Source organism: Heteronotia binoei, chromosome 1, assembly GCF_032191835.1.
Source record: "Heteronotia binoei isolate CCM8104 ecotype False Entrance Well chromosome 1, APGP_CSIRO_Hbin_v1, whole genome shotgun sequence".
In the NCBI taxonomy this organism is placed as follows: domain Eukaryota; kingdom Metazoa; phylum Chordata; class Lepidosauria; order Squamata; family Gekkonidae; genus Heteronotia; species Heteronotia binoei.
In genome coordinates this window covers 54882526-54895672 of record NC_083223.1, presented here as the reverse complement: position 1 = coordinate 54895672, position 13147 = coordinate 54882526, and the positions used below count along the sequence as shown (strand labels likewise).

Here is a 13147-nt window from a genome sequence, read left to right as displayed (position 1 = left end):
TTTGCTGAGGCTAGCTGACTATAAATGAAGCTTTTGGTACACACTCATCTTCCTTTTTCTTGAAAACCTCAGAGAAGAGTAGACAGCTTGTTCTCGCACTCAGTGGCATTCTGACTAGAATTGAACATATTTATCTTTTTAAATATAGATCATTAAATCTGTTTCACTGTGTTTAAACCCGTTTCACTGCAATTATTGGACTGTACAATTGACTTTGACTGGGATCACAATAAGAAAGTTTTTGTAAAGATTACCTTTTTAAAAATATGTTTTCAAATTGTATCCAGAGTTTGTCTCTTGGGAGCTTTAGAGCATCAGGATGTCAGAAATGTCTTAGTCCGGGGACACATTTTTCTCAACACTTCCCTCACAGAAGCTTTCTGCATGGCAATTGTGGAAGCAGCCAGTTGTGGTTTACAGGTAAAAACAAAGTTAACAATTTCTTTAGAAGTAGTTGGACCATTGTCTAATGATGCAATACAAAAACAAGAACTTGAACACAACTGAGAACTTAACAAGCATTTTGCAAAGATACTATACTACAAAGATGACTGGCAGTCATACTCTTATTAAAACAGCCTGAACATATTAATGTCAAATTGATGGGAAGGGCCAGGAATGTGGAAAACATTGATTAGGGTTTTTTTTAACTTATAGGGAATGGTAGAATGGAATTTTTTTTTAAAATGGAAGTGATTAACACATGCTGTGATGCGTGCTGTTTGTAAGAGACAACATAATAAAATATATTTTGTCATGCAGACATCTAAAATCATTGTATAATTATGTCACTGCTACTTATATCCACTTTTAAATGAGAAATGAATCTTGTATTAAGAGAGCCATTCCTTCTCATTAGTGTGGGATTATGTCCTTTACTTTGAAATGGAATTTCAAAGTAAATAAAATTAATAACTATATCAATCATACAGTGCAATTGTGTTTTTGAAAAATTAATTGCCAAACCTGTGTAAGACTGATTTTTTTCTTCTGTTGGCTTAGGTTGTGAGTACAAAAGTTGGTGGGATTCCTGAAGTGCTACCAGAGAATCTTATCATCTTGTGTGACCCTTCAGTGAAGTCTCTGAGTAATGGACTGGAAAAGGCTATAACCCAGCTGAAGTCAGGATCACTGCCATCTCCAGAAATCATACATAACCAAGTTAAAACTTTTTATACTTGGAGAAATGTTGCAGAGAGAACTGAAAAAGTAGGTAACTTTACATACTCTGTGATTTATATGGCCCTTTATTACTTCTAGATCTTTATTTTTAGTGAATTCCACAGACCAGGTTAGTGTATTAAGTGGGATGAGATCTGTAGGGACAGGACTATAAATGATGTTATCTATTTTATGTGATGACTTGTTATGTTCAGGCCTCAGATTCAGTGGGAGCTCACAGCATAGCTCCTGAACCTTTCTGAGAGTTCCACCTCCTCCTTCTGAGAGTTCCACCAACTTGTCCATTGAATAGTATGTGCAGCTGTATAACAATCCCTGGATGAGCTCCACCACCTATTTTTCTACAAAATGACCCCTGGTTGTGTTATATAATTTAAAAATGTTCCCCTAATTAGTTACGTCACTGGGTGACTTTGAGACAGTTAAACTTTTTTGATATAATCTCCTTGTATATTTTTTTAAAGTGGGTATTCTTTAATTGGATATTTTTGACTTCATACTTCTGAGCCAGTCATGTCACAGCACTATGCTCTGTAGGATGGAACATCTGCATATAGTTCCCTGAATGACACATTTTGGGGGAAGAAAGAATTGTCCTTGTAGAATTATGCTGAGGGCTCTATTAAGCCCTGAAGATTCACATGCACACCTCTAGCTGCTATTAGAATCATATCAGCATAGAATATTATTCTGTCCTATCACTTAATACAGTCTAAGTGCTGACGACACATCTAATATGTATGTATGTGTATTTTTTCCCCCTTAGGTGTATGACCGAGTGGCAGGTGAAATGGTATTGCCAATGGGAAAACGGCTTGACAGACTCATCTCACATTGTGGCCCTGTGACTGGTTGCATTTTTGCTCTTCTATCTGTGCTAAGCTTCCTTTTCCTGATGTTCCTGAGGTGGCTGACCCCAGACTACCTTATTGATTCTGCAGTAGATGCCACAGGCCCATGTGGGGCTTGGACTCCACAGAATTTCCGCAAAAAAAGAGAAACTTTAAATTCAAACTCCTAAAAAGTGTGTGGAAAACTGGAACTCCGTACTTCATTCTCCAGCAATTTTGGCATTGGCTGGTAGAATCAGTTTTACAGGCACATTTATAAATTGTTGGACAGCATTTCTTACTGTTTGAGAAGAGATTTGGTAAGATCTGCTACCTCAAATTAGCATTGTGTGCTAATAGACTTGCTTGCCAAAATTTACGATAGTACCTGTTCACTATCTACCCCCCACCCCCGGGATATTATTTTGTATAAATCTGGAGCATGGACAATGGTGATCATTAATAAGATATGAAATGAAGCAAGAGGAAACTTGGTGAACAGATCGGTTTTCGAGGCATCCCTTTTTCTTTTTGTTTTTCCCCATAGTATTTTAATTTGCCTTGTTTCATTTTTGGAAAGAAATACGATAGTAAAAGTAAGGTGGTGTTGAGTCTGTGTGAGGCTTGGTTCATACTTTTAAAAATGTGATGAGGGAAACAAAAAAAGATGGCTGGCTCTATGTTCTTCTAATGCTGGAAAGATCAACTATGAATATAAGATATATGCCTCCCACAGTTTCTAGGGTCTTCTCTGTGTTCATACATTTCTTATACTCAAACAGTATGAAAATCTGCACTCTGGGTCATTTATGTGCTTTCCTGTATTGTGTAAATAGTAAATAGGATAAGGCAGCAGGAAAAGAGGAAGACCTAACATGAGATGGATTGACTTAATAAAGGTAGCCATGACCTAAAGCTGCTAACGATGGGATGTTTTGGCTATCATGAATTCATAGGATTAACATAAGTTGGAAATTGAATTGATAGCACTTAACACATGTATATGCAATGCAAGCTTCTTTAGGTGATCTTGTAGCCCACTTTTTATTTTGGCTCTCTTGTATTTTTTTCCCCCAAGCTAGATATGAGGACTGGCTGTGCATTCTGATTGGTGGGGATGTTATGCTTAATATAGTGAAACCAGTGACACATATGGGGAGGATAATTCTTTTCCCCTAGGACTGTCAAAAATATCTGTCTCTTAGTTTGATATGGAAGAATGCAAATCAGGTTTACCACACCAGTCTGGGCCCCTGTTGTTCCTTATTTCTTTAGAACAAGTTCTCTTTCTGACTAAAATATTCTCAAAATAAATGTAAAGGTTATACATTAATAATGGCTGCTCTTTATTCCAAGGGGGGAAGTATACTAGGGTTGTGGTTACACAGTCATTTTGTGTCATTTTTGTGGCTACTCACCCCAGCATCTTACTTGCATGATCAGACAGTGACATCTGTATCCCATCCCAAATTTGCAACACTTTCGCCATCAGCCCTCCTTCATGGTGGTTTTCTCTGGGAAATTATGGTATTTTGCAGCTGTTTCTGGTTTCAGAATGCACTCTTACCTATGTACACCGTTTCCTCCCAGACCAATTTCATATTGCTATTTGGAGTCCCAATACTGTATTTCATCCAGTTTTTAAAAATCTTGTGGCAATATGTGCATGAGCAGATCAATGTTGCAGTTTAACTCTAAATGTGCAGATGTTTGAGCACCTGATTTTGAGAGTGGCTCATCAGGGCAATGGAGGTCAGTACTGCATGTTTGTATTCTACACAGAATACCCACTAGCAAGAAGACATGTATAAAAAGTTGTTAAATAGTCCCTGCTCTCCCACTGCAGCAGCCATTTTGATCCAGGACTTCATTTCATCCCCAGTTCCTGTGGTGCGAAGCACTCAAGATGGTGGTAGGCGGGTTAGAGGAATCTCATGGCAAAGAGACATACTTGTCCTTTGGGGTGAGCAAAAAGTCCAAGATGCCATCCAGCAGAGCCACTGAAATATGGCACCTATGGGGCAATTGACAGAGGGATGGCAGCCAGGGGGCATAGGTGATCAGCCCTTGAGTGCCTTACGAAGACAAAGAGCCTGTGTTCTGACTACAAGCGCACCCTTCTTCACCACAGCATCTCAGGCAATGAAAGGGCAATGTGCCCTACTATGATGAGCTTCATAGCATTTTGTGAGGGGACACTGGCGTTAAACCAAGAAGACTGCCCAACAGCTATCACCACACTTCAACTCCCAAGCATCAACCTGGATCCTCCTTTATCCCCTGCACCAGGTTCAGAGGAGCTTTTCATGCTGGTACTGGAGCACATCACAGGAGGTGAAGAGTCCACACAGGACACAACTATAATGTCTGGCAGGTCACTGATTTTTTTTCCCCTGCAAAAACATGTTTCTCTGTTCATTGTACTCCTGACCATTCTCTTGTCCAGCAATCATGCACTTTTGGGGCCTTTAATTTGCTAGTCTACGGAAGACTTGAGGCTGGGGGTGGTGGAGTGGAAGGAGTAATCCACTGCATGGGCACAGGTGGACTGGGATGCATTATTCTGTGGGGAGAATGCATTGTCTTTGTTCTGCCATGTAATGATTTTGCACTATCCATTAACTGCTCATCCTACAGTTTAGAAACAATATACATTTGGATTTCCAGTAGGTGGAGAATCTTTCCCAATTATTATTATCCCATTTGTGTCTGCTTTAGAACTGAGCACGGAGGAGGAAGAGGCTGCCTTAACTGCAGCTTCATTAGCTTGCTGTAACTGCAGTTTCATTCATTTGATGTGACTTTTTGAAAAGTGATTGCTGTCTCTTCAGCGACTGCTCCAATTCAGAAGCCTTTTCCTCTCGTTCTTTTCCACTGTATTGTATTTATCATACTTTCCACCATGATGGGTTTCATAGTGACACTGAACATGGTACTCTTTGGAAACATATTTGCTGTGCACAGATCAAATTGCTGGTTTTCCATTCTTTTCTACAAAAAAATAAAAACTTCTCCATTTTTCTTGGACAACATGACATTTCATTTACTTTTCTCTTCTTCAAAGATGCCATAATTGCGAATGTCTTACCAAGCCACATACTTGCCAAGACAATGCTGCAGTGGATAGTTTTTTAAAAGTGTCAAACAAATCCAGGTTATTCGATTTTAGCTGTAACAGTGCTTTCCCCCTATCTTCAATTGCACATGGCATTTTATCATTTGAGGAAGGCTGTCCCTTTTAGTGGTTCCCTAAACTGCAATCAGGCAATGGCCAAGCTCCTAGGTGGAGTTTAATAGTTGTAAAAATACAACAAGCAAGCCTGGGCTTAATGGGGTAACTGTGACACAAGTGCTGTTTCCTAACATTCCATCAGCCAACCAAAGAACCATAGAATTGGAAAGGACCTCCAGGGCCATCTATTCTAATACCCTGTCTGCACAATGCAGGAAATCCACAAATACCTGCCCAACCCCCAGTTACCCCTGCTCCTTGCCAAGAAGCCTTCCAGGATCCCTGACCAAAATCACCCCATTAGCTCTTCACATGATTCCAGCCACTCTCTGCTTAACTACCAGATTACTGGGAACCCAAAAGGAGCAGAAAGGAGTTGCAGTAGGTATGCACTCTGATGCTAGCCAGCTGTAACTGGATTTGCCAAAGGGGAAGCACATCCCCCTGAGGCTGCCACTGTCTTAATTGTGTTCCAAGTGATTCATGGCAATCCCAGAACCATGGGTTTTTCAAGGCAAGAGATGAGCAGAGGAGGTTTGTTATTACACACAAGCTTTCCTTGATGACCTTCCCATTCAAGTACTTCTCATGAGCCATAACGGATCCCCTGAGAGCCAAAAGACTGGGTTGTTATGACTGCTAGGTTATTATGACTGCTGGGTAAGGCTGATTCCACCGCACCCCAGTCTGGGCACCATGTGGATGTTGGAGTGTTAGGAAGCAGCACTTATGTCACAGTTACCCCATTAAGCCCAGGTTTGCTTGTTATATTTAAGACATCTGAGTGTGTGAACCAAACAGTTGGTGACTGAGATCATGTCTGCGAAGTGCTTCCAGCAACGAAGCACAAAAATAATGGGTTCTTATGACTGCTAGGTGAGGCTGACTCCCCTGCCCCCGGGTCTCCAGTCTGTTCCTCTCCTGCTAAAGAGGCCAGGGTACATCTGCATACCTTTCTACCTGTACAAATTATATTCTTCAGGTCGGAAAGAAGTCGCAAAGAGGAAGGAGAGGGCCCTGGGCAGGACAGAGGGCAGACCCTCACTAAACTGGGAGGGTCAAACTCCCACTGGAACAGATGCCGGGCAGCAAAGGGGCTGCCATCATTGGTCTACTAGAGTTGCAAAGCTAGCCTAGGTCCTTTGGAAGTCCTCCCCTCTATTCCCTGCAGCCATCAAACCAAAGCAACTAAAAAGCACAGAAAAGGGTCCTTATCTGGGTTTCATAATGCTGCCAGGAGAGAGGCACCGCGGGCTGCCCCAACTGCATGCAGCCGCTGCCAAGGGACCTTGGCAAGCCAATGGACGGGCAGCTGCTCTGGGCCTTGCTTCTCTAGCCCAAAACAAGACCAGTCCAGCCACCAGGTCCCTCCCCCTGCCCAAACTGCATGCTACTACCCAGACACCTTAGCCAGGCCATGGCCCAGCACCTGCTCTGTGGGCCTCGTCCCCTCCAGCCTGCTCTACCACACCCAAGTGGCAACAGGCCCTGCACTTGGCTCCTGGCTCCCTCTCCTGGCCTGAACTGCATGTTGCTGCTGTCACTGCCCAAACACCTGGGAAGCTGCTCCTTGGGCCTCATGTCAAGTCGGCTGGATTCAATAACGAGTCTTTGGTTGAAACAAAGTTACTAGTTTATTGAAGACAGAACTATAGACCATGGTAAAGATTGAAGGACTGGGGTACATAGACATTAACCAAGCATTTAAGGTATAGATCAAAAGGATTCCTGAGGGAGGGGCATTCTATGCAGTGTATATTCACATCAGGATGTTACTACTTTGTTCCCAAGCTGAGGCCTTGGTGCTTTCACACTCCCACAGACACCCTGCCTGAGAAGGCTCCACTATCTTGTTCCCATATCACCATTTCAAAGCAGGCTACACAACAAAGGGCCGGAGAGGGGGTGAGGGAAGTTAGCTAGCAGCATTCGGTTTTCAGTGTGTTTTACCCAGAACCCTTTACTTCTGAACCAAAGTTAGGATAATGCAGTTTGACCAAAATACAGCAGACTTGACACCTCAGCCCTTTCAGACCATTCTGTCACCCGGTGCTTAGCTTCTGGCTCCCTCCCCCAGCCCGAACTGCATGCCATTTCTGCCCGGAGACCTTAGTGAGGCAGACAGCAGGAGCTCAGAAGCCTAAATGGTGAAGCTGTGCCAAGAAAGCGGTGCAGAGCCAGCCTAGCAGGCCGTGCATGTGGCTCCATCTGTCCACTGGTCCCTGCTGTTGCCCACCCCAAACAACATTTTTTTTAAAGAAGATATATATATTCCCTCATCAGGGATGTCAGCCTCCAGGTGGGACCCAGAGATCTCTTCCCCAGTAGAAGCAGTGCAACTCAGCCAGAAGGAGGACACAAGAGAGAGGAGCAGCAATAGCTACTAAGAGAGAGAGGAGCAGGAACGCAAAATGTTCTAACAGCTTCCGTAGAGGGAACAGGCATGCCCATCTCTGAATGCACCAGCCTATCTTAAAGCAATATACAGAGGATGCTCACAGCCAGACATACACTTTTTCTTTTCTTTTTTAACTGATCCTTTATTTAATTTTTTGAAGATAACCATTAACTGTAGTTGTCCAAATACAATTTTGAAGGTTAGCCTGTTTTCAATGGATTTTTTTGGAACACCCTCAAATGCTGGACCCTTTTTCAAAGGGCTATGTTCTGGAATTGAGGATGGCAGGGGTGGGAATCGTACAGTTTGTGGTTGTATAGATATAGCTTGTGGCTGTTATATTCAAAATCTTGCTGACAGCTGACATTATTCTGCAGCAACAGCTTCCTGGCTGAGGGCTGTCTTCATCATCCATCTTTTTTACATGTTTAGGTTAAGAATGCCAGTTAAAGGCTGTTTGCTTCTGTTGAGAAACACCATTTTACATGTGTGGAAGCTGGAGGAGTCTATTCGTATACTTTTTCAAATGCTCTTTGATAATGGCGTGTTGTCAAAACCACATGTAATCTGGTTTACTATTCTCTTATCTCATAATTGAAAGAGAGATTGCCTGTTAACACTATCCGCCCTAGATTTCGCTCTACAAACAATCTGTCATGGATAGCCCCTGCTCTGAAACTGGTCTGCTAGCTGCTTACTGTATCTGTCTGGTAGTCCTTATCTTCAGTACTATTCCGTTTAATTCTAAGAAATTGACTATACAGGATATTATTCCATAATCTCATGGGGTGAAAAGATCTAAAATGAAGAAGTGATGTTTTTTCTGTAGCCTTATGGTGAGTCTGGACTGCCAAATGCCTTGCTGAATGTTTATACACAGTCGTATCTAAAAAGGTTACATGACACTTATCATACGTCCCTGAAAATTTTATATTGAGATGTATCATTTATCCATTCTATAAATTCCTCTACTCAATTGTCATTTTCTATAATCAGAAGCACATCATCAATGTATCTTTTATAAAATTTAATCACTCGAAAGGGATTATTAGTTCTATTGCAGATCCACTCATCCTCAAGTTTCCCCATGAAAAGATTAGCAATGCTAGGAGCAAAGCTAGAACCCATCGTTACACCTCTCATCTGCAGATAAAATTAATCTTTGTATTGGAAATAATTTTTTTCTAATGCGATTTCAACTAACTCAATAAGGAAATAAGTAGGTGAGGTTTTGTTACTACGTTTTTCTAAGATCTTCTCAACAACCGCTCGCGCCTCCTCATGAGGAATACTTGTGTAAAGGGACTCCACATCTAAAGTAATGAGAATGGCTTCTTCTGTGATAAGCAAATGCTCAACTAGCTGTACAAACTGTGGTGTCCCTAATATATGAATCTAACTTAATAACATAGGGTTTTTAAAAAAAGTCAATATATTATTTCGACAGTGGCTCTAGAATTGAATTGGAGCCAGAAATGATTGGTCTTCCTGGAGATGGATGTCCAGGTTTGTGTATCTTCGGAAGCATGTAAATCACAGGGGTTCTTGGATGATCATTTTTAAGAAAACTGTACACATCCTTACTAATAATCCCCATCAAATCAGCCTTAATCAACCTCGCTATTTGTTGAGTGGGATCATAGGTTATTAATTTATAATTTTCCCTATCTGATAATTGTCATTCTGCTTCAGCATGGGTTTTATTCAAAATAACAATCCCCCCACCCTTTTACTACTATATTAGTATCTTCTGACAAGGTTCTTAAGGCGCTGGACTCCGCCCTTGACAAATTACTCCAATTGCCTTTATAATTACTTTCAGTCATTTTAATGTCTCTCAATAAGACTTTCTCAAAAGTAGAAGTAGTGGGATCATACACACTGGGATTATATGCTCATAGATATCATTCTGCTCATAGGTATCATTATCAAACACTTTCTTGTGTTTGACAAGCTGGGCTGTTGAAATATGAGCCATGCTGATGTCTTCTCTGCACTGCTGTTCAAAGTCTGACTGAACTCGCTCTCGTTCTCAAAAATGTCAGCACTCTGGCTCGGTTTACCACAGCAGGCTGGCCTCACCTAAAGCCTCCAGAGCATAGCAGACTGCGCCCATAACCCTGTCATTTTTTTTGTTATTGTTAGCCCTGGTAGGTGAGTCAATATAGCAAGCAACAGTCTAACGACACTCTGTGCTTAACTATATACAATTTATTTACATAATTTACATCCACCGTCAAAGTGCTTCGCCAAGCAAACCATCTAGAGAAGGATACAGTGAACAGTACGTCATTGCTTATATACATATTTTACATAGGATATGCACCAATGGGTTACAAGTGCTGAGTCACTCGACCTTTGCACTCATTACCAAATGCCAGTCAGAACTGGTTTCACCTTGTTGAGACCTGATAAGCACTGAAGTCATATTGACACTGACTGTCAGATCAGCATGATTTCTGGAGTCACTAGCCTAATGCCTTACTGAGCATTTGTACATGCTGACATATGTTTCTCCATTTATTTTAGTGGAGAAGAATAAACTTCTTGAGCAAGAATGAGTTTTGTTTTTGTAGGTTCTCTTCGAAGTTGTGAAAGGTCCACCCCAGTGTTGACATTCCAAAGGGCCTTTCTCTATCCAGTATGAAATTTCTTAATGTGGTCCATAAACCTAAATCATTCTTGACAATGAAATCAGTAGAAGAGCAAACACTCGCTTCTGTACATTTGGTGGGGGAAACTAAAGCTTCTGTGTCTGTGGATCTACTGGTACTTGGAGTTACTGACAAATGTTCCTGGGTAGCACTGGTACTTGGATTTACAGACGAAGGTTCTGGGGTGCCGCTGGTACTTAGAGTTACTAAAAAATGTTCCTGGGTGCCACTGGTACTAAGTGTTCCTGACAAATGTTCCTGGGTGCCAAGTAATGCATCTGAATCTTCTGCATCTGCAGTTGAACTTTTTCGTTTCGGGTGTCCTGCCAAGGGCAGGGGTTCTTTTTAGATTTGGAGGGAATGAGCACGCTAGCAGATAAAGGAAAAGCTGTGCTTTATTCAGCAATGGTAAAGTCAGCAGGCAAACAGAATAACATATACCTCACAAGTATCTATCTCCCCTTCAGCTGCTGGGAGACCTGGTAGAGCAGCAAGAGAGACAAGTCAGTCACACAGCATCCGGCAGCCTGATCTGTGTTGAAGCTCCAAATTCAGGGTTTCAACTGGCTTTTATCATTAAGCTAAACACCTTCATTCCCATCACTTGCCCCCTGAGCCAATGCCTGCCGTAAACAGCCTAATCAATCTGGGATCCTCCCAAATGCCTACACCTGGTACTCAGCAGTCATAAGGAGAACAGAAAAAAAAGTTATGTTTTAGAGATAACACATTCCCGTTGTATAAACAAAATACCACCATAAATCTGCATACTTTCCAGAAAGCATGTGAGAGAAATGAGACACCTCAACCTAACTCCTCGTGATTACAGTTCTCTTCCCCATGTTTCCAATACATCGGGTATGCAAAGTCAAATGATGTGTTTGGCTTTAAATGTTTGTCTATATATTTTTTTGTTATTTTTAACATTTTCTTTTACTTGCACCACTTTCATATCGTCTAATTATCATTAGGGTTAAAAAGCTGGAGCAGTAATATCAATTGTCTGGATTCAGTTCTGGAAAGAGAGAGTTGGTGTTTAACGCCTCATCAGCACCTAAGTGGGTAGTATCAAGGCAAACTATAATATGGAAGCGCTAAAGTATGGAAAGTTCTAAAGTATGTAATGATAAAGCTAACTAAAAATTAACCCATAAGTAAATATAATTATATATGAGTGTGTGTGTATATATACACACACATATATAAGTGCAACGCTCGCATCTTTGTTTTGCCCCCCAAAGATGAAATAACGAGTCAGACACAAAGTGTTGGAATAAAATTGGGCCACTTTATTAAATATCCTCATAAACAACAAGGGTACCCCACCAGCGGCCTGGTCAGGGCTAGAGATCACCGCGACCGCTCCCCTACCATAACGGGCGAGAGACCCAGCCCCCCGGCCAGAGCTGAGGAACTCAGCTCCCTCCAGGCAGGCCCAGCAGGGAGGCCCGCACCAGAGGGCCCAAACCCAGACGCACGTCTCGGCAGCAAGGCACCCTCTAGCTGAGTCTCCCGGCAGTCAGCACCTAAGTGGGTAGTATCAAGGCAAACTATAATATGGAAGCGCTAAAGTATGGAAAGTTCTAAAGTATGTAATGATAAAGCTAACTAAAAATTAACCCATAAGTAAATATAATTATATATGAGTGTGTGTGTATATATACACACACATATATAAGTGCAACGCTCGCATCTTTGTTTTGCCCCCCAAAGATGAAATAACGAGTCAGACACAAAGCGTTGGAATAAAATTGGGCCACTTTATTAAATATCCTCATAAACAACAAGGGTACCCCACCAGCGGCCTGGTCAGGGCTAGAGATCACCGCGACCGCTCCCCTACCATAACGGGCGAGAGACCCAGCCCCCCGGCCAGAGCTGAGGAACTCAGCTCCCTCCAGGCAGGCCCAGCAGGGAGGCCCGCACCAGAGGGCCCAAACCCAGACGCACGTCTCGGCAGCAAGGCACCCTCTAGCTGAGTCTCCCGGCAGTCTGCATTCTCCAAACCCGGGTCTTTAACCCCAAGATTGATCATGCCAGACCCCAAATTCCCCAAAAGGGGGATGCTTCACAGTCCTCTCCTGGCCGCATAGTGCCGTAAAGCCCCAAAACCTGCCACAACTAAGGCCAAGTCTCTACTTAGGGCTTAGCGCCCACCGAGAGGCCCAAGGCCACCCGCAACCCTTGCTGCAAATCTCTCAGGAAAAGCATATTACCCTTTTCTGAGAGATGGACCCCGTCCCCTCTGTAGAGGCCAGGACATTTCACTGAAATGTCCAGATGGGGCAAATAGTGGCCCAACCCCTTTTCAAGCGTCTTTTTTATCTCCTTGTTAGCTTTGTACCTGGCCCTTTCTATAGCTGCGGGGTCTAAAGCGCAACGCCCCGCCCGGCACTGGAAGACATCCCGGCTGGACCCCTGCTTCTCAGAATGATGCTGCAGTCTGCCATGGGAAGTTACCTCAAAACTGCAGAGTTCTGTGAACTGATGCACTCGGGGAATAATTCAGCACTCATTCTCCTACTTTGTCCATTTTATAAAATTGCTTTCTAAGTTAATGCAATTATTTTAGAATGGGAAGGGCTATTGTAAGGTATTTAGAAATGTTTAGCAATGATTGAAAAGCATTATCTATGTTGAAATAGTTTTAACTGTGTTTTATTAAGAGCTGTTTCCTCCTCCTTTGAATTGTCTTTTCAGCTATTCCTCATCACAGCCAAGTAGTTATGAGCAGAGCTTTTACTTCCAGCAGAGCAGCTATGGTTAGCAAAGCAGCTACGGTCAACAGCTATGGGCAGCAGACAAGCTTCATGCAGCAGCCCCCCACTAGTTACCCACCTCCAACTGGATC

General features: G+C 42.5%; 1 protein-coding gene across 1 annotated transcript in view; it reads left to right on the top strand.

The window, feature by feature from the left end:
• The window catches only part of PIGA (phosphatidylinositol glycan anchor biosynthesis class A), a 51600-nt gene extending 48255 nt beyond the window's left edge, over nt 1–3345 (top strand). Inside the window, exons 4-6 of the mRNA XM_060234622.1 lie at nt 288–420; nt 1003–1209; nt 1949–3345. Coding sequence (XP_060090605.1) covers nt 288–420; nt 1003–1209; nt 1949–2203 — 595 coding nt within the window. The 3' untranslated portion in view covers nt 2204–3345. The remainder of the gene's footprint in view (nt 1–287; nt 421–1002; nt 1210–1948) is intronic.
• Nucleotides 3346–13147: the final 9802 nt, after the last annotated feature.